The sequence below is a fragment of the Stenella coeruleoalba genome, assembly GCF_951394435.1.
Source record: "Stenella coeruleoalba genome assembly, chromosome: 1".
Taxonomy (NCBI): domain Eukaryota; kingdom Metazoa; phylum Chordata; class Mammalia; order Artiodactyla; family Delphinidae; genus Stenella; species Stenella coeruleoalba.
The window spans coordinates 8,532,996-8,558,299 of NC_137169.1; the positions used below are offsets into that span (position 1 = coordinate 8,532,996).

Sequence of the window (25,304 nt, forward strand, 5' to 3'; positions counted from 1 at the left end):
GGTCAGGGACCAAATGGCCACATGTAGTAAGGCAGCTGTGGCTCGTTAGAAGACTTCGGAAGTAAAATATGACCACAAACACACGGCTAAACTAACAACAAGGCAGATTCTTCTGAGATGTATTCATTCAACAAACAGAGCCTGGCACTGAGGGCAGCTGTTCCTCCCTCACCAGTTTGGAAGGATGGTTTAAGAGTAGGCAGGGGCACGAATACACTGGAAAACAAGGAGTCTCTCCAACAGGAACATTTTCAAGAAAATGAGACATGACGCCCCTATTGGGGGAGAAGGAAAGACCAGCTCTAGGCCCTTCTCAGCTCTGGAATTCCCAGGCTGCTCGGACACATCCAATCCTTGGTGCCAGCCTAAGGCAGCACAGCCCAGACTGTGAAGTAAAAGCTCACTGGCTTTTCTCAAAAGAACATAAGCTTTATTTTCATGAACATCTATCTCAAGAGCTCCAAGCTGACCCTCTTTCACCACCAGCAAAATGGAGAAAAGGAAAAACTGTAAGGTGTCCAACACAGGTTTTCCATATTTTCTCAATTAATTCCCATTTTTTATGGTCACACTGTTCACCGAAGGGCAGAGAAGGGATTAAAAGCCTCTCAGAGAAGGGAAAACTGCTCTAGTCTTCCGCATTTGTCCTGGTTTTCTCTACTGGCTTAGCTGTACTCAAAACAAGGACTTATTTTTCCTTCTTTCAGAAATTCAGAATCTAGGACACCCTAGGGTTGTAGATGTTTTGGAGGACAGATAATCTTCTGGCATGGGATATACTCTTAACTAGCTATTTTTCTCAAAATGGGGGGGGCAGTGTTGAAGATTTGGGCAGGTTAGACAATTTAAGAAAATCTTCAAATAAAAAAAGCTTCTGTCTCCAACTTAAGCCTTATGTTAGAAATAAGTTTCCAGAAAACAAATGTCAGAGAGTAGGCACTCATGCTAAAAGCTAGATGCTTTTGATCCAAACTTAGGAACCCCTTCCTACCTTTCCTGGAAAGGACTGCTACATGGGTTGCAAATATGAATGATCGATTCATTTTCTGCCCAGATATGAAAATCTATTCATAACAAAATTCTTCTGTTTGGGCAGAGGAAATGGTCACTGGAAAGAACAAACAAAAAGCCGGCCAGGAATCCATAAAGCGCCATTGTTCCATGATGTTCTCTACCAAGACAGCAGCATCGTGTGTGAGGCTACATACAATTGTGTGCCACACGGTTTAAGCTCAGTGCTCAGTGTCGGTTAAGCTGGGTAGGAGATCCTCGTGGAGTTTAGCAGACCCTGCTGAATGACCCTGTCGGATGCTGGCAGTCGGGGCCAGGTTCGCCTTAGTGAAGTGAGCTCCATGAGCTAAGGCTGCAGTGCCCGGCTGGACTAGACATTTGCAAAGAGACAGCAGGGACTGGCTGACAGTGCCAATTCTAAAAAGACCCTTTTGAGCAGAATGACAAGCTGCTACAGGACTCCAGCCAACATCCTCACTCCTAAGCAGGCAAAGAAGATGAGCAGGTTAGCAAACAAACCCTGATCCACCTGATCCACTCCTGCTTTTTGATTTACAGGAAAAAAAAAAGTGTTTGGTAACTCCAGCTGCCTGAACAGAAATGACTTTCTGAGCAGCAGAAGCCCTGACTGGAAAAAGGCTCTGGGGGTCACGGCGGGAAGGAGGGCTGCCAGGCCTAAGGCTTGTGTGTGAAGGGCCCATATGGAATAACAACAGTATAAGCACTGCACCCGGAAATAGCAAGAGCATGTTCAGAAGACAGTTACCGTGTATGGACAGAGGGAACTTTGTTTACCTTCTTAGTGAAAAGCTCATTTTAAGGATTTAAGATTTGCTGAAAACCCAGTTTTTTTCCCCACTTGTTTTCAAAGGAGGAATCTCCTTTAAATACAGTACATGAAAAATGACAATATCCCTATTGTCAGGGATATATATAGAGAATATATATATATATCATATACAGAGAATAAATCTGCAAACCATATTCCATAGGAAAAGGGAAATGAGGCTCCAGACATGGATTATTAGGCAATGGGGATGTTTTTCTCTACGTTTTAACATACTTTCCAGGCTTAGAACCATGGGCCGTGGCTGTGCCTGTTCTCTGTTCTGCATGAACACTGGTGGGCGTGCAGGTGCCCATCCTCGGACCAAGTTCTGCGTTTTCACCCCTGCTGCCATCGCTGCCACTTCCATGCCAAATGTCAACTGTGAGAGGCGAACACTGGCCCATTCTTTATTGAAGGAGAAAGTATGTAAAAAGAAAGAACTGGGTAAAGCCTGTGGGTACAAGCTACAAAGCCCTTTTTTGCTTCTTAAGAGATTTCCTCTATCCTTCTATTTCTAAAGCTTTTCTAAGTTGGAAATTTTCAAATGTGAGATAGCGTTAGATCCAGGCCAAAAGAGGGTTTTGTAAAACACTGAATGATGATCAGAGAAAGGAATAATGAGCCTTCTTAAAAGCACATTCAGAAGGATGCCAAAATAGACTAGAGCCTCGTATAAACAGCGTGGATTGCAGTAACAGGCCTCCCTGTGAGTGGAGAGTCTTATTCCCAACTCTCTTTGCCTACCTTATGCTCACCCCACGGTTATATAACCTTTAGAATGGAATCTGGAAATTCTTCTGACCCTGCCCTGCTTGCTTATAGAGCAGAGCCAGTGGCTGGCAGGGGTACAATCTAATAGGCAAAACTGGAAACACACAAATTCAGTCCTCTTGTCTTAGCCCAGAGACTGTGCAGGCAAGGAAAGAAAGACTGCCCCTGTCTCTCTCCTCCCCTCCTCTGGCCTAAGTTTACGCTGACTTCACCCAACAGGCACCTGACCCTCCCAGATGAGCTGGGAGGGGCTAAAGCGCTATGCACGGCCATGGTAGGGGTGGAGGTGCAGGCAGAAAACAATATTTAAGATGCTGAGTTTGTCGAGCATTCAGTCTTGGGAAGGAAGGCTATAGGATACCCAATTAAGCTGCGCGTTCAGAAACTCAAGTTTTGAGAAAGGCTAAGAAAGAGCAAGGGGAGAGGAACAACAAAGTGCTAAGTCCACCAAGAGCGAAAGGGCTAGGTTCTAATTTGCCGCAGCTCTGCACGCCTCAGCTGGACACAGCCAGATTCCCCCAGAGGAAGAGCCTTCCTCAACCAGGCCCACGAAAGATGCTGAAAGAGACTCTCTCGGCCGTGGCCTGGCTCTGCATTTTCACTGTGGCCTTTGTCAGCCACCCAGTGTGGCCACAGAAGCCCCCTAAGCGCAAGACACCTGCAGAGCTCACCGTGGCCGGCTGCTGTGAGGAGGCGAAGGAGCTCAGGGCCCAAATTGCCAACCTAAGCAGCCTGCTGAGCGACCTGAGCAGGAAGCAGGAAAGGGACTGGGTCAGCGTGGTCATGCAGGTGATGGAGCTGGAGAGCAATTCCAAGCGCATGGAGTCGCGGCTCACAGAGGCCGAGAGCAAGTACTCCGAGATGAACAATCAGATGGGCATCATGCAGCTGCAGGCAGCGCAGACTGTCACCCAGACCTTGGCAGGTAAGGAGGACGTGTCCTCACGCTACTCACCACCTTCCCCCTCACACAGTCGAGCGCCTCCTGTCTGGAGCATTGCTTCTAGGTGACGTGGTCGTCAGAACGATCCCTGGGGGTTCTCATGGAACTTACTTTCTTGGGTACGTGCCACCAGCTCTATTTTCTCTTTAGCAAAGGCTTACGAAGTATTTCTTTTGATTTCTAAGGTTCTGTACGTTTACCCAGCTTTTTTTTATCCCTGCAATGTTTTGGCATATTGAAGGTATGAATTACCATCTTGGAACACAGAGAGATCATGCGGTTTGCTCAAAGTCACAAAGCAAGTCTTAGAAACTGGGTTCCAGTTTTCCTGATTAATCCACTTCCTTACCCAGAGCTGACCGGCTGTACCCTCAGTCCCAAGGAAGCAGGAAAGAACACCAAAATCATAACATCTCTAGAAGCAAAGTTTTGCCTAAAACAGTTCTCTCGGGTCCCTGGGATTTAGTGGAATGGGCATTAATGGACTTCGGTGTCCTGTCTGCCAACCTAATTCTCACTGGCTCAGAATTAAGTGCACAGACACTGCCCAGAGTCATCTGAAGGACTCCTTCATGTTCAAAAAGGACTGACTCCTCAAGGTTGCGCAATTCTGGTATTTCTATTTTTTCCCACAATTGCAAATAAAATTCTCCCCAGTTATACAGGAAAATGCAATGCTGAAATTTACATTTTTAGTAGGCCGAAAATAAGATACGTTTACTGTTTTCTTTTCCAAAACAATTTTCAGTTTCTACTTAGCTTGGCTTAGACAGGCCAAGGTGAATTTATTGTTCAGACAGAAATTTGCTTTGCTGAAATTATCAGGAAATTATTAGTTACAAGGAGCATAGTCTATAGATATGTCATTTCTTGCTGATATAAGAACTTAAAAGAAAATCTTTTTGGTCGTATTATAAACCAAGCCAAGAATAAAGAGCAGAGTAAGTCTTACTGGTTATCCTCAACTCAAATGAAGAAAAAGTTTTAACATGAAATTAAGCTTAAAAATTTTGTGTGGGATGAACTGGGAGATTAGATTTGACATAAATATACTACCACGTGTAAAATGGATAGCTAGTGGGACCCTGCCGTACAGCACAGGGAGCTCAGCTCGGTGCTCTGTGATGACCCAGATGGGTGGGATGGGGGATGGGGGGAGAGAGGTCCACGAGGGAGGGGTTCACTTCATTGTAGAGCAGAAACTAACACAACACTGTAAAGCAATTATACTCCAATAAAAAATTTTTTGTGTGTGTAAATCACTTTCTAAGCATGTACTTCCTGACTCTCAGTTTGGGACTAGAAAGGTCTTCTCAGGCCATTTTCCAGAAAAGTGAGTCCTGATTTGGTCTGTGTGATGAAACCAGACACACAGGAGACCAGGCGAGACAGAGGAATCTGACCAACGCCACGTCCTGCTCCTCCAAACGGGATTTTCTCATCTCCCAGCAAGGAGTTTCTTGGGAGTCAAATGCAGCTCTCTTGCCGGGCCTCTTACTCTTCCTGCCCAGGCCATCATTCCTTACTTTTCTTCTCTGCTACCAGGTGTGGGGTCACCTTTATACTCTGTAAGTAGCTAGCCTCTTGGAGAAAGCAGTAAGTTGATGCTTTCATCAGTAAGAGGAAGTGATGACCTCTGATAGGGAAGACAAGGGTCTCCCGTTTCCCCTCCCCAAAGTGCTCTGCCTTGAACAATTCCCACAGCGGGAAACTGCCCACTGTGTCCTCTTCTTGAAGGCCCAGTGCAGCGGTCACCAAGAAAAGAATCCCAAGACACAGTGGGCAGGAGGCATCTCCTAGACAGGCGAGAGTTCCTGCTCTCTGAATCCTATCTGGAAAGGCTGTCCCTTCCACAAAGCTCTTTGATGTTTAGAACAACAAGGAGACAAAATCTTTCATAAAGCACTAGCCCCCAGGGCAGCTGAGGAAACATTAAAATCAACCCCAGAGTGAAAGCCCGCCTGCCCAAATCTCTCATTTCCTTGTTTTAATAATGGTGTCAGGGGAAGGCCTCCAAGGGTTCCTTAGGGTGTTTCATTTTCATTTGTCTAGCAGTGTTGGATTAAGGAGGGAAAGATAAAATTATAAATCTCTGCTAATAAGGGACCTAGTAGGCAGTAGCCATTACCTCTGAAAAACAAGAAAAACAAACCGAGAAAACAATAAAACCAGACCCTATGAGATCTTCATGACTTATTTAGGAATAGAGGCTGGCTGTCCCAGAAGCTGAATTTATTAAACAGGAGGATCTGTTGGTGGCCCTTACACATTGTAACGTTTCCAGAATTCATGCCCTAGAACTACAGGGGGATCATTTCAGCACAAACCTGAAGCCACCTGTTTGTACCGTTGTGCTATCCAGGTGAAGGGTTTCCCTAGCCCTCAGCCCTACCACCAGTGAGGCCAAAACACACCCGTTCCTGGCCTCCTGATGCCCACCTCTCCCAAGTCCAGACACTGCGCAGCAATGAACACTCCTGTGAATTTTGTGGTAGAAATGAAGTCTCCCTTCCTAAACTTTCAATTTAGATGCAGCAGGGATGCCGGCTAGCCACAAAGCCCCTGGGTTTGGATGCTCACCCTGTGGTTTTCTCCTTTTGTAGATGCCATCTACGACTGCTCGTCTCTCTACCAGAAGAACTACCGCATCTCTGGAGTGTATAAGCTTCCTCCCGATGACTTCCTGGGCAGCCCTGAGCTGGAGGTGAGGTCATCACAGCCCATGTACTACCATCTATCCTCCACCCGTCAAAGGCTGGGGACAATAGGGCTAGTCACAGTCTAAAGAGAGGGAAACTCAAGACAAAGAAGCAGGGCTTCCCTGGTGGCGCAGTGGTTGAGAGTCCGCTTGCCGATGCAGGGGACGCGGGTTCGTGCCCCAGTCTGGGAGGATCCCACATGCCGCGGAGCGGCTGGGCCCGTGAGCCATGGCCGCTGAGCCTGCGCTCCGCAACGGGAGAGGCCACAACAGTGAGAGGCCCGTGTACCGCGAAAAAAAAAAAAAAAAAAAAAAGAGAAGCAAACACATCAACGCCAGAGAGCTATCTAAATACTCAATTTATGGAGGAAAAAAATCCAGGCATCTGTTTTGCTCCTTCAAATCATTAGCAACCAAACACTAAACCTTCTAACAGTTAGATAATGCTATAACCACCACCTAACTAGCTGCGATCCCTTGCCACATCCTACGGCAGTGACTCTTTGGGGAGAAAAGAGAACATATAGGGAGTGTGTCAGAAGGACCTGGACTTTTTCCTTTCAGACTCTCCGTGCACTTGCTCTTATCCTCAACTTTAATCTCAGCAAACCACCAGCCTGCCCAGCTTGCCAACCCTGGGGCAGAATCGTTGCCTAGTGAGCCAGCATGGCTGTGGAAGGGCACACGTCCCTTGGCTCTACGGGGTGGGAGAAAGGTGGGAAGCCACGCTCAGGCTCGCGCTGCCTGCCTCGGCACGTCCTGACCAGGGAGGGCATCCCCTCTGCTCCAGGTGTTCTGTGACATGGAGACTTCAGGTGGTGGCTGGACCACCATTCAGAGAAGAAAGAGTGGCCTTGTCTCCTTCTATCGGGACTGGAAGCAGTACAAGCAGGGCTTTGGCAGCATCAGTGGGGACTTCTGGCTGGGGAACGACCACATCCACCGGCTCTCCAGGCGGCCAACCCGGCTACGCGTGGAGATGGAGGTGAGCATGAGACCAGGGCCGCCACGCCCAACTGTGTGCAACTCCTGGGCGTCATTCCTACTCCTGTTCGCCATCGGCTGGTGTACTTGTTGTGATGGTTTTCCTGCAGGTTGCAGTACAGTTGAGGAAGAATAGGGCTTTTTTTCCTATTTTTCACAAAAACAAGGCTGCAGGTACAAGGGAGAGGCCAGACTCAGGCCAGAGCAGAGGAATCCAACAGTCAGCTGGGCTGAAACACTGTGGTCCCTGCCCTGGCCTGGGGCATGAGGTCCTCTACGTGCAAACCTTACTGGTATCGGTTGGTGACCCTCATCAAAGGCCCTGAAGCGTCACTATGTTCTCAGGTTACTCTTATGACATCTCAGAGTGGGATACAGCAAAACACACACACGTGTACACCTTACAGACAGGGATGTAAAGGGGAAGAGAATGAGAGACTAACCAGGGCCATGTGGTGACCCAGGAGAGAAGTCTGATCTAGGACCCTTGTTTTCTGATTCCCTGGAGGAGGGGAAGATAAGTCCCTGTGGACGCTTGCAAAAAACTGCCTTAAAATCTTCACAGTCAATACAGATTTGTCTATTTTTATTTACTTTGTAAGAAAAGGGCTCAAAGAGCTTCCTCTTTTATCTCATCTATAAAAAATGGCTGAAACAAGAAGGTAAATGGCACTTTGGTTAAGAAATAACTCACGCTATATATAAGTGTGTTAAATTCACGCTGTATATAAGTGTGTTAGTGTGTTAAACTAGAGGTAGACAAGTAATAAAGTAGTAAAAAGGTGTGTGGCTGCAGCTGGGGAGAGGGAAGAGGTGCAGGATGGTATGAAAGAAGGCCCTGCTGCAGTTTTCTAAGGCTCTGCCCCCCGGACAGGACTGGGAGGGCAACATGCGCTACGCTGAGTACAGCCACTTTGTTTTGGGCAATGAACGGAACAGCTACCGCCTCTTCCTGGGGAACTACAGCGGCAACGTGGGGAACGATGCCCTTGTCTATCACAACAACACAGCCTTCAGCACCAAGGACAAGGACAATGACAACTGCTTAGACAAGTGTGCCCAGCTCCGGAAAGGTGAGAGTTGGGGTTGGGAAGTGAGAGTTCAGGTACAAGGCCATAGTCCCACTGGAGGAGAAAGAGTGAATTTATAACTGCAGTTGGTATTCTGGCTTTGGTACTCCTGTTTGACACTGACCCTAATGGCTTAGGTACAGTTTAAAAAGCATCACAAATCCCTGCTGCCTGGTCTATCAGCTATTTCCAAGGACATACTAGCACTCACTGACCTGTTTCCTGTCCCAGGTGGATACTGGTACAACTGCTGCACAGACTCCAACCTCAATGGTGTTTACTACCGCCTTGGGGAGCACAGCAAGCACCTGGACGGCATCACCTGGTACGGCTGGCATGGGTCTAGCTACTCCCTCAAACGAGTGGAGATGAAAATCCGCCCAGAAGACTTCCAGCCGTAAAAAGAAGCCTGCTCTGGAGCAGGGCTGGAGAAGTGGAGACAAACGGAGGCTGGGAAAAGGCAGAGGAGGAGAGGAAGGGAGTATAAAAAGGGCAGGGACAGAAAATGGCCTATCATCTTCAGTGAGAGAGTAAGTCTCTTAGGAGAACCAAAAAATCTATGTACTGAGGATGTTACAGTAAATGGGAGGAAATATTTAATTAAACACAGTGGGTCCAGACACAGACTTCTCAGGGGGCTGGCCTGAGTGGGCTGTCTGCCTGTGATCCCTGACATAGCAGCAGCTTCTTTTCCACATGATTTTTCTGTGAAAGAAAAATAACTGTGAGTTCACTTTAAGCATTTTCCTTAAGGCCTAGGTTACGTGAGGGCAGAAAATAAATGCCTTTGCTGAAAAGGACCAGATTATTTTGATTCTCTTGGGTGTTAGAGAAAGGAGTGAAGAGGGTGGTGGAGGAGAGGAGTTTCTGCTTTTAAATCCAATGAAATTATCTTCAGTCTACACAATTTTTTTTTTAAAGACAAAAATTTTTCTGCTGGAGGTGAACGGACCCAGGCTGGAATTGACTGGAGGAAACGCCAGGGCTCTGGGCCTTGCAATTGGCCTCTGAGCACCTCCCCTGCTCGGCCTCGGTCAGGGCCCAGCACTGAGAGGCAGGAAGTGGGTCCAGTGGTGGCAGGAGCTCCAGTGGGAGGGGAAGATAAGTCCCTGTGGACGCTTGCAAAAAACTGCCTTAAAATCTTCACAGTCAATACAGATTTGTCTATTTTTATTTACTTTGTAAGAAAAGGGCTCAAAGAGCTTCCTCTTTTATCTCATCTATAAAAAAAAATGGCTGAAACAGGAAGTTAAATGGCACTATGGTTAAGAAATAATTCACGCTGTATATAAGCATTTTGCTTTGTAGAAATACAACATTGTAGTTCGTTTTAAACATTCAAAGTTTTTTCTTCCTTCTACAATAAACTCTTTTAAACCTCGTTCCTTTTAAAATTATTACTATTACCACTGAGAGCATGGTGGAAAGTTTTAAGTGAAAAATCAGAGAGTGAGCCGTGAGAAAGAGACTCTGAGTGTGTTGCAGTCTTCAGGGAAACCAAGGGAGGAGCAGGAAGCCAAAGACGAAAAAGCGAGGGACAAAAAGCGCAGCAGCATCCACTGGAAGAGGTCAGACTCTGTCTGACCTCCACCCAACCACCACAGAGGCCAGTGCCACCCCTGGCTTCAAAACACTTTGCAAACCAACACTCCTACTTTCTACTTGAGCAAACTTACATATACGCAGAGGGAAAAGAAACATCTTTAGTCATAACAGATGTCAAATAAGTTTGACCTTCAGGAAGCAATTTTTCCTTGTAAAAAAGAACCATTCACTTGAACTAGTCAGTGTAAGGTAAGCATAATTCTCGAACTCACTATTTTCTACTGTACCTATAGTCCTTTGATTGTTGGGAACCTACTTAACCTTAAAAACAAGACCCTCAGGATTTTCAAAGAAGTAAAGTGAGTAGAGAAGAAGTACACTGGAATAGGGCTTCCCATGGGACAGGCAGTCAGACAGAAACTTCCTAAGGCAGGCAGGGGATCTGAGATGTTCGTGGGCCAGCACAGTACTGCTTGGAGAGAGGAGAAAAAGACTGGGGGTTAGGAGATGAAGAGAAGGAAGAGCACAAGATGCCTAGGGCAGAAGTAGCTTATAATTTTCTCTTATCAGCTATACACCCCACAACTAAAGAAAATTGAGGCTCTAGGCAACAAAAGCTAAAATAAATTAAGTGGGACTACCTCAAACTAAAAAGCTTCTGCACAGCAAAAGAAAACAATCAATAAATTGAAAAGACAATCTACAGAATGAGAGAAAAATATCTGTAAACCATAACCCAGGGTTACTATCTAAAATATGTAAAGAACTTACACAACTGAATAGCAAAAAAGCAAATAATCCAATTTAAAAATGGGCCAAGGACCTAAACAGTCCATTTTTCCGAAGAAGACATCTAAATGGCCAATGGGTACATGACTGGGTGCCCAACACCACTGATCATCAGGGAAATGCAAAGCACAGCCACAATGAGATATCACCTCATACCTGGTAGGATGACGATTATTAAAAAGACAAGACATAATAAGGGTTGGCAAGGAAGTGGAGAAAAGGGAGGCCTTGTGCACTGTTGGTGGGAATGTAAAGTGGTGCAGCCACTACACCACTATACTGGTGGTTCCTCCAGACATTGAAAACAGAAGTACCACGTGAGCCAGCAATTCCATTTCTGGATATACTTCAAAGGAAACAAAATCACTATCTCAAAGAGATATCTGATACTCCCATGTTCATTGCAGTATTATTCACAATAGCCAAGATATGGAAATAACCTAAAATGTCCTTCAAAAGATGAATGGATAAAGAAAATGTGAAATATAGTTTATGTATATATATATATATTATGTGTGTATATATCTATATGTACATACACACACATATAATGTACACATAATGGAATATTATTCAGCCATAAAGAAGGAAATTCTATCATTTGTGACAACATGGATGAATCTAGAGGGCATTATGCTAAATAAAGTAAGACAGAGAAAGACAAATACTGTATAGTATCACTTATATGTGGAATCATTTTTTAAAAAGCTGATTTCATAAAAACAGAATAGAATGGTGGTTGTCAGGGGATGGGAGAATGGGGAAGCAGGGAGATGTAGGTGAAAGGGTACAAACTTTCAGTTGTAAGATGAGTAAGCTGAGTATCTAATGCACAGCATAGCAACTACAGCTAACAATACAGTTTTGTATGTTTGAAATTTGCTGAGAGTAGATCTTAAGCATTCTCACCACACACACACAAAAGAGCTAACCATGTGAGGTGATGGATGTGTTAATTACCTTGATCTCAGTAATCATTCCATAATGCATACCAAATCATCGTGCTGTACATTTTAAATATATACAATTATATTTGTCAATTACTCCTCAATAAAGTTGGGGGGGACAAAACATCTATATTACACTAATCAAAACCTATAGTTGCTGAAATTTACTCATACTTTTATAGATACACAATTGAATAACTGAAGTATAAACTTTTTGTGACAAGGTTAATGTCAAAAAAAAATGTCACCATATGTGGTATTTTAGAAATCGACATTCAAAGTCCAATTTATTTGGGGAAAGACATGATTCTATTTTTATCCTTTTTTTTTTTTTTGGGTACGCGGGCCTCTCACCGCTGTGGCCTCTCCTGCCGCGGAGCATAGGCTCCAGATGCGCAGGCCCAGCAGCCATGGCTCATGGGCCCAGCTGCTCTGCGGCACGTGGGATCCTCCCGGACCCGGGGCACGAACCCGTGTTCCCTGCATCGGCAGGCAGACTCTCAACCACTGCGCCACCAGGGAAGCCCTATTTCTATCTTTCTGGTCACTTTTTTTTTCTTTTTTTTTTTTGGTACGCAGGCCTCTCACTGTTGTGGCCTCTCCTGTTGCGGAGCACAGGCTCTGGACGCGCAGGCTCAGCGGCCATGGCTCATGGGCCCAGCCGCTCCGCGGCATGTGGGATCCTCCCGGACCGGGGCACAAACCCGCATCCCCTGCATCGGCAGGCAGACTCCCAACCACTGCGCCACCAGGGGAGCCCTCCGGTGACTTTTTAAAGTGTTGAAAGGAACACTTTTTAGCATCTACTCAAAAGCAGAGCTAGCAGAAAACTTGGTTATTTGATTATCCTTTCAAATGAAGGAAGCAACACACACAGCAGGCTGTTTCAGCCACAGTGCAGGTACTTATTAGCTGGGTGATTTTTCCTAAACTATCTGTAGTGAAATAATCAACCATGTTAGCATTTACATGAAGATAATTAGATCCTGAAGCTAATATTCTCTGATGATCATTAGGGGAAGTGAACAGTTCTCTAGGAGCTGTGGAGCTAACATTTAAGGCTGCTTGTAATTTCATAACAGCAAAAAATTTATTAAACAACCTATTTTTTTCCATACCCAGAAGACTCAAAACCATCTTATGAGAGAACATAAGCAAATGAGGGAAAAGACCGCTGAATTTCAGACTCTGTCTTTTACATTCATAGAACTCCAAGGAGGAAGACTCAGGCACCAACGTATTTAGCCAATAAAAACCCACCCTGCCCTTGGGTGGTCTCTGAGGCACAGAATCCAGCTCCTAGTCCCAAGCCAGAGGACGCGATCTAACCCAGACGTAAAATCTATCCTTCCTAGGCTGCTCCGTCCACAGAACTGCTTCTAGGCTAATTTCATTGGGACAAGTAAGCACAGGTTGGAAAACAACAGAAGCCCAGGTGCTAAGGGTCAACAGAAACGACAATTCTGGCTAGAATACTGGGGAGAGCCATCTGCAACCACATCTCATTTAAACGTGCTGGCCAGGCCTGATGGCAGATTTCATAGAGCAGAGGTCTCCAAGTGCCTCCAGTGAACTGTCACCAGGTAGTGGGAGAAGAGAGGTCATTTTAGATGAAGGCAGCAATTAAAAAGGGTTTATGGCCTACCTGATGAGAGACTCTAGGATGGCAGGGGTGGGACCCTTCTGGAACTCCAGTTCTTTGTAGTGTAGCGCTTTGGCATATGCTCGGCACTTGGCAGCCCTCTCACCCAGCAGAACAATGCCATTGTCATCCCTCAATGGCAGGGGGCCCTGGAGAAGAGCAGAACCCCACAGCATAGGAAAATGGCAGACGGGGCACAAGCAAGAGTGGGCTGTGAGGGTGCTTCTCCCCTCTCACCAGCTGGTTCCCCGTCGGGCTCCATCTGGACAACTGGGCAAAGTCTCACCTTGTCACTGTGTTCCATGAATTCAGCCAAGTTTAAGAGGGTTTGTGTGACTTCAGCGATGTCCTGGGAGGTGAGGGCCAACTCGATGCTTCTGATGAGCTCATCCTGCTGGTCTTCATTCAGCTCAGACCAGCAGGACACAAACGCAGCGTTAAAGAGATCCCTGAAGGCAGACAGGAGTGAAGACAAATGTTGGAAATGCCTCTCCTGCCTCTGCCTGGTGCCACAAAGTCACACCTACCAATCTACTCCCGGCATCACTGATTATGGTTATACAGGCCAGGGCTGTCCAAAAGAACTTGCTGGAAATGGTCTATATCTTCCCTGCCCAATATGGTAGCCATTGGTCAATGAACACTTGAACTTTGATAAGTGTGACTAAGGAACTGAATTTTAAGTTTTAGTTAATTTTAATTAAGTTAAAATAAGCACACGTGGCTAGTGACTGCTGTATTTTACAGTGCAGGTACAGGGCACTGGGGGTGGGGGCGGGGTGTGTGGGGAGAAAGAAGAGCAGAGAAAAGTAACTTGTCTCCACAGTGGTTGCATCACTTCTCTTCACTGGAGGGGATGAACAGAAAGGGACTTCTAACATAGCAGTTGACATAACAGATTCAGAAAACAATAATCTTCAAATGATTCTTGGGATGCTTCTTCTCAGGCAATGTCCAAAGTCCTAAGATCAGAAGCGGCAAAGGCAGCATCTGCTATTGCTTTTCAAAATACAAGCAGAACCTTTAGTAGGATGGTCATAAACAAAATGACAACAGAACTTAAGAAACTAGCAGTATTAGAAAATAGAATCCAAATCCATAAGTCTTAAAAGATTCTCTTAGCCAAACCTCTAACAGCCGGGGCCTTGGGAAGACCTGGAAGCAGAGGTATCATTTCTAGGATCACTATAACTATTTAAAATCACTACAGCACCACTTGGGTGAATATATTTGCTACCCCTGACATTTGAATTTTAATCCTACCCTCTTTTTTTTGAATGTGTGGAGAGGGGAGTTGGAAACCACAGGATATGCCTAGATAATGTATGGGGTAAGGGATCTGATGCTTATACATCTACTTTTCATTACATATTTTAAAAGGTTAAGTCAGATCGATGTATATATAATTTTGGAATCTGATGGAAGAAAACAAAATTTGAAATTCAAAGGATAACATGAAGATCAAAAGAAACCCTGTGTAAATTAAGAAGTAAGCTTTCTGATCTAGGTCCAAGGCCACGCTGGCTCCCAAATGAACACACTTGGCACTAAGGGGACAGACACACATGCGTATATTTCTCACAAGCCTCTTGTGGATGACAGTGTGCCCAAAAGGGACTCGGAGCAGATGAGAGGGACGCTACAGTAGCCAGCGTGTGAAATCCGCACACTATGGAAACAGAGAAGTCCTAGGAATGATTTTTAAGCGTTATAAAATATTTGAAAGAAATCAGATGAACTAAATCATGGCATCCAAGCAACAGCCTCAGGGACCATCGCTATTCTTGCTAAATACACTCCAAATAGCAAACCGACTGTGCTGATGAGAGTGAAATGGAATACCTCATGTTTTGCTTCTTGTTAATGAAAAGGATTGTTAATTAAATCACCATTTAATGCCTCATTATAAATAAGAACTGTCCATTGTAGAAAAATTTAGAAAATAAGGAAAAGAATAAAAAAGAACTGCTCCTTAAATCCTCCTACTTAGAGATAATCATTATGTATTACTTTCTCATCTTTTTCCTATGTACATATATTTTTAATAGCTGAAATCACACATTTATACCATTTTGTATTCCATTTTATTCACTTACATCATACTATGAATCTTTTACATGCATTAAAACTTTTTATAAACCAAATTTTCAATGACTTTTTAAGATTCCCTGTTAAAGGTTTATAGTATTTTTTATGGCAAATTCTACTTTCCGAAGACGGCTGCAGCACTAGCTCCTGTTCCATGCGCCCTTCTAGGAGCCTCCCACTCCCCTATAAAAAGGTGGCATCCACGTCTCCTCCCCTTGAGCCCGAGTAGGCCTGTGTGACTGCCTTCAACAACGCAGTGGGACAGAAGTAACATATGTGACCTCCAAGACTAGGTCACACAAGCACCAAGCACTTCTGCCTCGTTCCCTTGGGGACACTCACCCTTGAACCCAGCCAGTTTCCTGGGAGGAAGCCTGAGCAATCCATAGGGCAATCCACGTGGAGAGGAACCAAGGCCCCTGGCCAGGGCTGAACTTCCAGCCAACAGTCAGCCCCAACTTACCAGACATATGGATGAGCCATCTTGGAAGTAGGTCTTCTAGCCCCTGGACAAATACCCCTGACACTGTGTGGGGCAGAGACAAGCTGCTCCCACAAGTCCTGCCCAAATTGCAGATTTGTGAGTAAAATAAGTAATTTTTTTAGACTGCTGTTGTTTTAGACCACTAAGTCTTGGGGTATTTGTAATGCAGCAATAAATAACTGGAGTATCACTATTACTGGAAAACAGGTTATATTAAGCTATTACATAGTTGTTTTCAGAGTTATAAATGACTTTGTAATTAAAGTTTTGGACCTAGATCTACCAAGGGAAGGTACACTAGCAAGGTTAAAATGGATGTTTTTCCTATAATAAGAGCTTCTTTAATTTGCTTTTTTATCTTTTCCCCCAGAGGTTAACAAAATTAAAAAATCCTTTTACTATTACTGCTAATAAAAACTAATTCTTATACAACATTTTCTACGTGCTGACCCTCTTGATCCCAATCTGAAGCTGGGAGGAAGGGAGCCCTGACACACCATACCTGGCCATCGGGTTGTAGGCCTGTGCCAGGGCCCAGCAGGAGCGCAGGGAGGGCGAGGAGGAGTCCTTCAGCAGCTCCAGGCTCAGCCGCCTCAGCCATTCCAACCAGTCATCTTTGGAGACCCTTCTGGCAGCTCCCCAGGCCTATCATGCCACAGGCGACAAAGGAAAACCATCAACTGTAAGGGCCAATTGTAAACAGCCCTTGACTATCTAATGATTATTCCACTTCTTTGATTTATAAAATTATACCTCTCATGATAAAATCCCCGAGTGCAAATACAAAAAAGTAATATTTAAAGCCATAAAACAAAAGCAGCAAACTCTCATAATATAAAGAAAGCCTGTTTTACACCTCATTTGCGCTGGACTCTATCTGCAAAGCAGAGAGCTCTACAGCCCTAAAAGTGGATGGGGACCATCACACTCAGAATGCATCCAACAAAGCCGAATGGCCTCCAGCAGTGTGTGAGGGGCCTGGGACACCCTGCAGTGGGACACTGGCTCATCTTACAGCAGAGTCACACAGGGAGAGGGGAAATGCTCAGGTTGACATCATCCTCAATAGTGTGACCATCAGGTGAGCACTGAGCCCAGAGTACACGGCAGTATGGTGGAATGAGACAAAAGGAGTTGAACAGATTGAATTTTTTTTTTTTTTCCTTTTTGCGGTACGCGGGCCTCTCACTGTTGTGGCCTCTCCCGCTGCGGAGCACAGGCTCCGGACGCGCAGGCTCAGCGGCCATGGCTCACGGGCCCAGCCACTCCGCAGCACGTGGGATCCTCCTGGATCGGGGTGCAAACCCGTGTCCCCTGCATCGGCAGGCGGACTCTCAACCACTGTGTCACCAGGGAAGCCCTGAATTTTTACTTTGTAGTTTATCCCCTCCAACTTTCCTCAAAACTCTGAGCTCTCCAGGCACCAAGAGGTACTAGCAGGGGCAGCTTAGGGAGGTGGATGGGAAGATTCAGGCCCTGGAGCTGGGCAGTAAAGGGGAGTGGTCAGCAGCCACACTCTGTGGAGCTCAGTGGCTGGAGTTCAAATCCCAGGTATGTAACGTATTGGGTGTCTGATCTTGGGCAAGTTACTTAACTTCCCTGTGCCTCAGTTTCTTCATCTGTAAAGTGTCGATAATAGTCCCCATATCAGAGGGTGTTCTTTTTTAAATTAATTAATTAATTTATGGCTGAGTTGGGTCTTTGTTGCTGCACGCAGGCTTTCTCTAGTTGTGAGCGGGGGGTACTCTTTGCTGTGGTGCGCGGGCTTCTCACTGCGGTAGCTTCTCTTGTTGTGGAGCACGGGCTCTAGGCGTGTGGGCTTCAGTAGTTGCGGCTCGCGGGCTCTAGAGCGCAGGCTCAGTAGTTGTGGCGCATGGGCTTAGTTGCTCCGCGGCATGTGGGATCTTCCTGGACCAGGGCTCGAACCTGCGTTCCCTGCATTGGCAGGCGGATTCTTAACCACTGCACCACCAGGGAAGCCCCCAGAGGGTGTTCTAAGGATTAATTAACTAAGTTAGAGACTTCCCTGGCAGTCCAGTGGTTAAGGCTCCATGCTTCCACTGCATGGGGCACGGGTTCAATCCCTGGTCAGGGAACTAAGATCCCGCATGCCACATAGCATGGCCAAGATTTAAAAAAAAAAAAAAAAGATTAACTAAGTTCATACGTGTAACAGATTTAGCACAGTGCTCAGCACAAGTTAGTGCTTTACGCTGAGTGCCTGCTACTCTGAAGTTAGAAACACCTGGCTGGAACCCTGGCCCTGCCACTCACCTGCTGTAGGGACTCTGGGCAAATTACTTGTACACTGCTGTCTGAGTCTTAATCTTCCTCATTTAGGGATAATGCAGCTAAAGGGCCTAGCTGGAATAGATGAGCAAAACATGGTGGCTCGTATCATCAAAATGACATCTCGTTGAATTGGCTTAGCCCTAACTACTAAATCCCTAACTTTTAAAATATATTCTTAAAAGATTTTTCTGGCAGAACAGACATGTCAATCCTCCCTAAATAGGGAAATCAGATAAGTTAAAGCAGAAGTTCTCAAGTGAAGTAGTCCAGGGAGTGAAAGAGACACCCATGTGCTACACCACCTGACCATCAATGACTCAATCCATCACCTCCTGGGATAAACGGAGATTTGCTATAGCTTTTGATGAGTTACCAAGGCGTAACATTACATAAACTAATATTTTTGGTCAAAAACTGAAGTAGAGATACTACGAGAGACAAATTAAAAATTTATGTGAAGGATTCTCACTCACCATACAATGAGAACCCCTGAACTAGAAGAAGATACCAAAGACTTTTAGACCTTGTTCTGTTGAACGAAATGGGAACATCAAGTCCTTTTCGATCCACAGATTTCTGGTTTCCTTCCTATACAGCGAGTCTCTGGATACCAGCACTGTATTACAAGGCATTTAGAAGTCAGACACATACAAGGAAGCATTACTAATATCTTTTGCCCTCTAATGATATGAGGTTGAGCTTGGGTAAGGCGAAGGCACTAAAACACGGTGGTTAAGAGACTGGTCTCTGGAGTCATACCTGGGTCAGATCCTGGCTCCACCATCTACTGGCTGACACTGAGCAAATTACTTAACCTTTCAGTGCCTCAATGTCCACATCCATAAAAGAGGGATACTGATGACAGCATCAAACTTACAGGGTTACTGTGAAGATTAAATGAGTCAATACACGTAAAGTGCTCACAACAGTGCCTGACACACGGGAAGCGCTCAACAAATGGTGGTGGTGGTTAGTGCTATCATTAACATCGGTATCATTTGATAAATGGTAGCAAAAGGCTCTTCAAAAAATTTCAGCTTAAGGAACAACTGCACAATCTATCAAACAGGATATGTCCCTCACCTGGGCCTTTCCCCACTGCTCTGTAATCTAAAACATAATCAACTCTCAATTCTCTGGGTTCTACAGTAACTGTTGAAACTCCAGCCAGTTTCCTCTCCTCACCCACCCACCGCTGACTGCCTCATCTGGTTACACTGGTGCACGCTGATGGAACGCCAGCTTACTCATTTAGAAGGTAAGCCCGAATAGATTACCATGAGACAGGAAAGCTGCTGAGCATCTTGGAAGGCATCCTAGAGGTACACGTAAATGGTTTGTATGTTTTCTGTACTATGTAAATCCTCTATTAGCACAGCCAACAGAAAGGTGACTGAGGTGGCAAATTATTATTCTGAAAGCTGGTTAAAGCTGACAAATATACCAATCCCTAATTATCATCACATGAATATGTAGAAGCACAATTTACTTTTCGATGAAATGGATCTGAGAGTCAGCTGTGGAGAGCTTTGCTTAGGGTTTTGTTTTTTTTTTTTTGCAGTACGCGGGCCTCTCACCGCTGTGGCATCTCCTGCTGCGGTGCACAGGCTCCGGACGCACAGGCTCAGCGGCCATGGCTCACGGGCCTAGCCGCTCCGCGGCATGTGGGATCTTCCTGGACCGGGGCACGAACCCGTGTCGCCTGCATTGGCAGGCGGACTCCCAACCACTGCACCACCAGGGGAGCCCGCTTAGGGTTTTTTAACTTGATCTGTTCTCTCAGGTGAGACAGGCGGAGATTCTTTTTTCTGTTTGGCAAAGGTTATGCTTATTTTTCCAAGTCCTGGGTAGAAAGCAAAACTTTCTGGAAGCAAACTAGACCACTGGGGAACTTCCTAAAATAGAGAGAACAAAGCCCTAAAGCTGAGTGGACAGCTGCCTGGTTGGAAGGACATTCTGAACCTAGGCAGGCTGAAAACATCTGGGTGGAAACGTGCATCTGGCCTCCTTGTCTGGCCCCTCCCTCAAATGTGAGGTGTCAGCATGGTGGCCTCAACAACTGCTTGGGAATGCCAGGTGTTGATGACCTTTCTCCTCCTGAAGTCTTGGACTAGCAGTTACAAAACACGCAGAGGTACAGCAGCATCACTCATGACCCAGGGGTATTTTACCACTTTCATCTTAAATCATCAAACGTTTCTCAGTAGTGGTCACTTTGCAGCTGTCTGCGTGGGTAAAGACTGATGTCAGGAGTACAGGCCAGTGTTTCAAAGCTGTGGGTGAGCACACGCACACAGGTCTGTGTGCAAATCGTTATGGGCTTGGCCAAAAGAAGACACCAAGCCAACTAGGACCCAGCCCTGCCCAGTTCTTTACCTCTACCTGCTGCTACACATGAAATGCAGCTGTGTTGCATCAGCTGCTAAGAAAGAAAACTACCACATTGAAATTCAAACTGGGAGCTGCTTACAGTCCCTAGAAGTACTAAAGACTAATGCAAAATGTGGAAAATAAGCAACCTGGTATATTTATTTAAAAGTCAGTGAAGTATATGATTACTCTGTTTAGATCCATCCATTAGAGATGATTTGAAACTGCCTGTTTTTAAGTGCATAGCTGGTGGCATACATGATGAGAAGCTGCTTATATCCCAGGCTTTGGTCAGCATAGAGAATCCAGTACTGATCTGCAGAGATCTAAAACCTTGCTACTCAAAGTGTGGTCCGTGGACCTCTGGCATCGGCATTACTTGGGAGCTTGTCAGAAATGGAGACTATCGAGGCCTGAGCTTGGGCCTGAATCAGAACGAGCATTTTAACAACAAGCTCCCCAGCATGTGGTAAGCCCAGCGAGTCTGAGAAGTTTGAGAAGCAGTGCTTTAAAGAGCCTGCATCAGGTTCAGTGCTAACTAGGAGGCTCACTGGTTGTGTTCTGGTCATGTAAAAAATGAGAATGCTATTTGCAACAATGCATTCCACTGTCAAAGCTCCAAGGGAACACAAAAGGACACCTTGTTCTTTATTTTCCTTCTATTAAAAAATTGTATAATTCAGATACTTGGAGAAAAAATAAAATGACCTAAGTTCGTGGTATCTAGATTTTCAGAAAGATGCTTGGTTTTTGGTTGTTTTAAACAGAAAACAGCAAGAGCTGAAAGTTTTGAACAAGAGAGAAGAGCAGGCGCTCTCCTTTCCAAGCCCCCCCAGGAAACGATGGACCTGCCTTTTGGAGGTTGATGGTGCTGACGTGCAGTTTCTTCATGGGTCCCGTTTCCACTGGTCCGCTAGCCAAGGCATCCCCTTGGCCACTCCGCAGCATTCGATGCTGGTAAATCAAAGGGTCCTCTTCTTCATCAGCAAGGGTGTATCCCTGCAACCAGAGATTTAGAGAACCCTCTGCAACTCCACAAGCTGCTCCCAGTTTAGAAAACATCCTTAAACCTTGGGAGGGCCACACCTTCTGGAAGAGCCAGGATTTAGGTGAAGATTCCACATATGGACAGAATGAATCATAGGTGGGCTGTATTCCGCACTGAGACCAGTCTGTGTTGGTCACTCCTGGCCACTGACAAGCACTGACTTAGTAGTATGAGCATGCAACTGGCAAATGTGAGACAACCGTGTGTCATAAACATGACGAAGAGCTGGGCCGGCAAGGAGCTGCTGCCTGTTTTTGTAGGACCTGAGAGCCAAGGATGGTTTTTGCATTTTTTAATGATTGAAAAAAAATTGAAAGAAGATTGCTATTCTGCAACATGTGAAAATTATTAGAGAATCATATTCTGGTGTCCATAAATGAAGTTCTACTGGGACGCAATCAGGCTCATTCGTTTACATACGCATATGGCTGCTTACAGGCTGCAGTGGCAGAGCTGAGTAGTTTCATCAGAGACCACACAGCCTACAAAGCTGAAAAAATTTACTATCTTGACATAAAAAGTTTGCCAATCTCTAGTTCAGAGCTAAAAAGCTAGATATACCCCCACTGCTAAGATTACAAGAATACCAGTTGAGAAGGACAATGCGGGACTTGCAAACAGAAACAAAGCGCAGCTCACCTTGACAATCCTGCAGATGAGGACATCATAGCGCTGATGGTTGATTCGGTGTCGCACCAGAACTTTATTTACCATTGGAATGAAAATTTGGTACTATAACAAGAGAGGAAGCAGGTCAGAAACCATTACTTTGGAGAGTGGGAAATAGAAAAAAGAATATTACCCCTACCACATTACAGCTACTACTTCTGGGTTTGGGACTAGCTCTGTGGTACTTTTGAGCCCTCGTGCTACCTCATCCCCCTCACCTTCCATCTGCGTCACTGCAACAGCCTCTGACTTTAATGGTCTCTCTGCTTCCCCTCTTGGCCCAGTCTATTCTTGCGCACAGCACTGAGAATAATCATTTAACAATGCTAGGGCAGGTCACAGTACTCCTGGGCTCAAAATCTCCCAAGAATTCTAGTCTTGCTCAGAGTGAAAGCCAGCTATGATGGCCTACAACAGTGATGTGCAAATTTTAGGGGGCATCAGAACCACCTGGAAGGCATATGAAACCAGAGATTGCTGGGCTCCACGGTCGGAACTGCTGGCTTGGTAGGTCTGGGGTGAGGCGTGAAAATCTGCAGCTGTAAGGGGCCCCCAGCTAAGCAGATGCTAATGCTGCTTGTCCCGGGGTCACATTCTGAGGACCACTGGCCACAACACCTAGCTTCCATGCCTACTGCCAGCACAGCCTCTACAAGGTTCTCTCTATGCCCTTTTCCAAGTACCTTCCCCCGGCTCCCTCCCCTGAAGTCACTGCTCTCCTGCTGCCCCCACCCTTCAAGCACACTGCCATCTCGCACCCTTGCCTTTGCTAATCCTTCTGCCTGCAGCCAGCTCCCTGGCGTTGGGCCTTTCCTTTATTTAGGTCTCTGCTGAAATGTTACCTTATCAGAGAGGTCTGCCTCTAAAGAAACAGCATCTCTCCCTACTCCCTCCCATCCCTCTTATGAGATAAATTATATCTCGTAACTTTGCTTCATTGGAACGTAAGCTCTGTGAGAACAAGGACATCATTCTGTTTACGGCGTTATCCCCAGAACAGCACTCAGCCCACACAGGTGGCTCAATAAATACTTGCTGAATAAAGAAGGAAAAAAAGGCACAATTCCTAGCTCTTTGTCAGTGATTGAGGCCTACAGATTAACAAGCGGAGGAGTCGAGGACTCCTGCCTCACCTTCTTCCCCAGCTGAAACACGAGTGAGGACAACGTGTCCATGGCTGTGGGACGGAGTTCTGGGCTCTGGTCCAGCGTTCGCACAATCGGGTGAATGATCCGAGAGGCATAGTCAGTGAAATCCAGGGACTCCGTCAGGCGGTCCACTGTCTCTAACGCTGCCCTACAACAATCGCTGACATACAGTAACTGCTAACACACAGCCCAAGAATCAGAGAAGTGGCTGAGGGCTACCTTTACAATCAGCACCCAACGGGAAGGAATGGCTTCTGACATTATTTTGGGTACAGAGATCTAACACACATTCCTGTGGGATGGGGACGGTGAAGATTTCCATAAACCTGGTACATATCTGGAGTAAACTAATGAGAGTTGAAATAACAAAAAAATAGAGAGATGGCCTGGGGACTTAAGAAAAGGGCATTTTCAACAAAACATTAAAAGCTTGATAACTGTTAGTCCTAAAGGGTAGGTGCTCACTTTCGAGATGGCAATGGAACTTCAGGGGCATCAAACAACTTCACGATAGGGGGCAATAACAGATGCAGATAGTCATCCAGGTTGGCGCCAAACAGCTGGATTGCAGCAAGCAACTGCAAAAAGGAGTAAAGGCACGGCGGTGAGCACATACAGTCAGGTGTCAAGTATCTAAGCACCTGAGGGGCGGCAGTGGTATGGATAACTCAAAATTCTTTGGGAACTCTGAAAAGCCTTTACTAAATGGCTCTGAATTACATTCTCTTGGTAGCACTTTTCCCTGTCATTTTATTTCACTTATATGTTACTTTGCTTTCTCTGAACTTATTTCAACTGGTAAGGAATCAGTTGCTGGATAATAGAGAAAACTGGTATGCTAAATAAAATATTTACCAAGAATAATCCATTAAAAGAGACAAAACATAAGGACAATCAAGAGAGGATGAGAAACATTCTGTAAACTGTACACTGCACGCATCAGATACTACAGCATTCTTCAGAGTCAGTCTTACGGACCGAGCGTCCCCCTGTCACTCAGAACAGGGTCTCTTAGATGATCATCCAGGGACTCTGATGGACTCTGGAAATCTCTCCAGAGGACGTCCCAGGTTACTCACCTTGATGGAGACGATGCGGCCTGGGCTATTGTCATGCATGAAGACTCGTAGCATGTGTGGGATCAGCTGGGGCAGGTAGAGCTTAAATTCACCCCCAAGAGCTACCACAATCTGCTCAATGAGAAGAATGATCGTGCTCTGGATGGAGGTGTTCATGACCCAGAATTCCTATAAAGAGGGAAGAGACAGAGGAGCAAAGTCGGGGGCCCTTCTGCTGAAATATGAACCAAGGAACTGAGACAGCCAAAACGAAGCACAAATGCAGCGAGCATGGTCTGTGCCATGGGACTCCTTCCTTATCCTCCTCTCCCCAGGCCTCCCTGTATCCTACGTCAGTCACAGTGAGCAACTAAGCTGCATTTCCCCAAAAGCACCAGGCTACATGGCTCCTCCGTGCTTTGCTCATGCTGCTCTCGGCTTAGAATCCCACCTCTTGCTCAGCTAAGCCCATCTGTCTTTCCAGACGTGGCTCAAGCCTCACTTCGCCTAAGAAGGCGTTCCTATCTCCTTCCATTATCCACTGTGGGTCCCTCTGCTCTGCTCTCTTCTAGCACCTGTAATACTTAATTTTCTTTGCCGCCTTCCCTCTACTCGACTGTAGGCTGGTTAAGGGCAAGAAACCCTCGGTCCACCTCTGTCTCCCTGAATCTAGCAGAGCGCCTGGCATATTCCAGCCACCCAAACCCATCTGGCAGAATGAACAAACGACCAGGCCTGCATCACTCTAGGAGCTCTCCAGCCGTCTAGGGGTGGTCCCACTTTGGGTAGCACCTGGGCTCTGCCAGAGGGTGACTTCAGTGTTAACAAGATTTCCTGCCCTTTTGGATTTAGACTTTGCTCGACAGCATCTGACATCTGTCCCAAACCATTTTCAGGCCTGGAGAGTGCCACAAGAGG

General features: G+C 45.9%; 2 protein-coding genes across 6 annotated transcripts in view; one reads left to right on the forward strand and one right to left on the reverse strand.

Annotated features, from left to right (window-relative positions):
- Positions 1 to 25,304, reverse strand: part of MTOR (mechanistic target of rapamycin kinase) — a 116,404-nt gene that overhangs the window by 55,209 nt on the left and 35,891 nt on the right. For 4 of the 5 annotated variants that reach the window (XM_079924355.1, XM_079924356.1, XM_079924353.1 and 1 more), the window contains exons 21-28: positions 24,408 to 24,575; positions 23,794 to 23,906; positions 23,314 to 23,476; positions 22,151 to 22,243; positions 21,316 to 21,462; positions 16,304 to 16,446; positions 13,516 to 13,678; positions 13,233 to 13,378 (exon numbers count right to left, since the gene is read on the reverse strand). In XM_079924355.1, the coding sequence (XP_079780481.1) occupies positions 13,233 to 13,378; positions 13,516 to 13,678; positions 16,304 to 16,446; positions 21,316 to 21,462; positions 22,151 to 22,243; positions 23,314 to 23,476; positions 23,794 to 23,906; positions 24,408 to 24,575 (1,136 nt within the window). The remainder of the gene's footprint in view (positions 1 to 13,232; positions 13,379 to 13,515; positions 13,679 to 16,303; positions 16,447 to 21,315; positions 21,463 to 22,150; positions 22,244 to 23,313; positions 23,477 to 23,793; positions 23,907 to 24,407; positions 24,576 to 25,304) is intronic. The other variant, XM_079924357.1, reaches the window with a different exon arrangement.
- Positions 1,658 to 9,595, forward strand: ANGPTL7 (angiopoietin like 7). Its single transcript, XM_079924380.1, has 5 exons — positions 1,658 to 3,536; positions 6,158 to 6,258; positions 7,043 to 7,237; positions 8,111 to 8,309; positions 8,538 to 9,595. The coding sequence occupies exons 1-5, from the start codon at positions 3,167 to 3,169 to the stop codon at positions 8,705 to 8,707; spliced, it is 1,035 nt and encodes a 344-aa protein (XP_079780506.1). The 5' UTR covers positions 1,658 to 3,166; the 3' UTR covers positions 8,708 to 9,595.

Coding starts and splice junctions, on each gene's coding strand:
- ANGPTL7 (XM_079924380.1), top strand. CDS start 3,167: ATGCTGAAAGAGACTCTCTCGGCCGTGGCCTGGCTCTGCATTTTCACT. Junction 6,259..7,042: donor TGGGCAGCCCTGAGCTGGAG/GTGAGGTCATCA, acceptor CCTCTGCTCCAG/GTGTTCTGTGACATGGAGAC. Junction 8,310..8,537: donor GTGTGCCCAGCTCCGGAAAG/GTGAGAGTTGGG, acceptor TTCCTGTCCCAG/GTGGATACTGGTACAACTGC.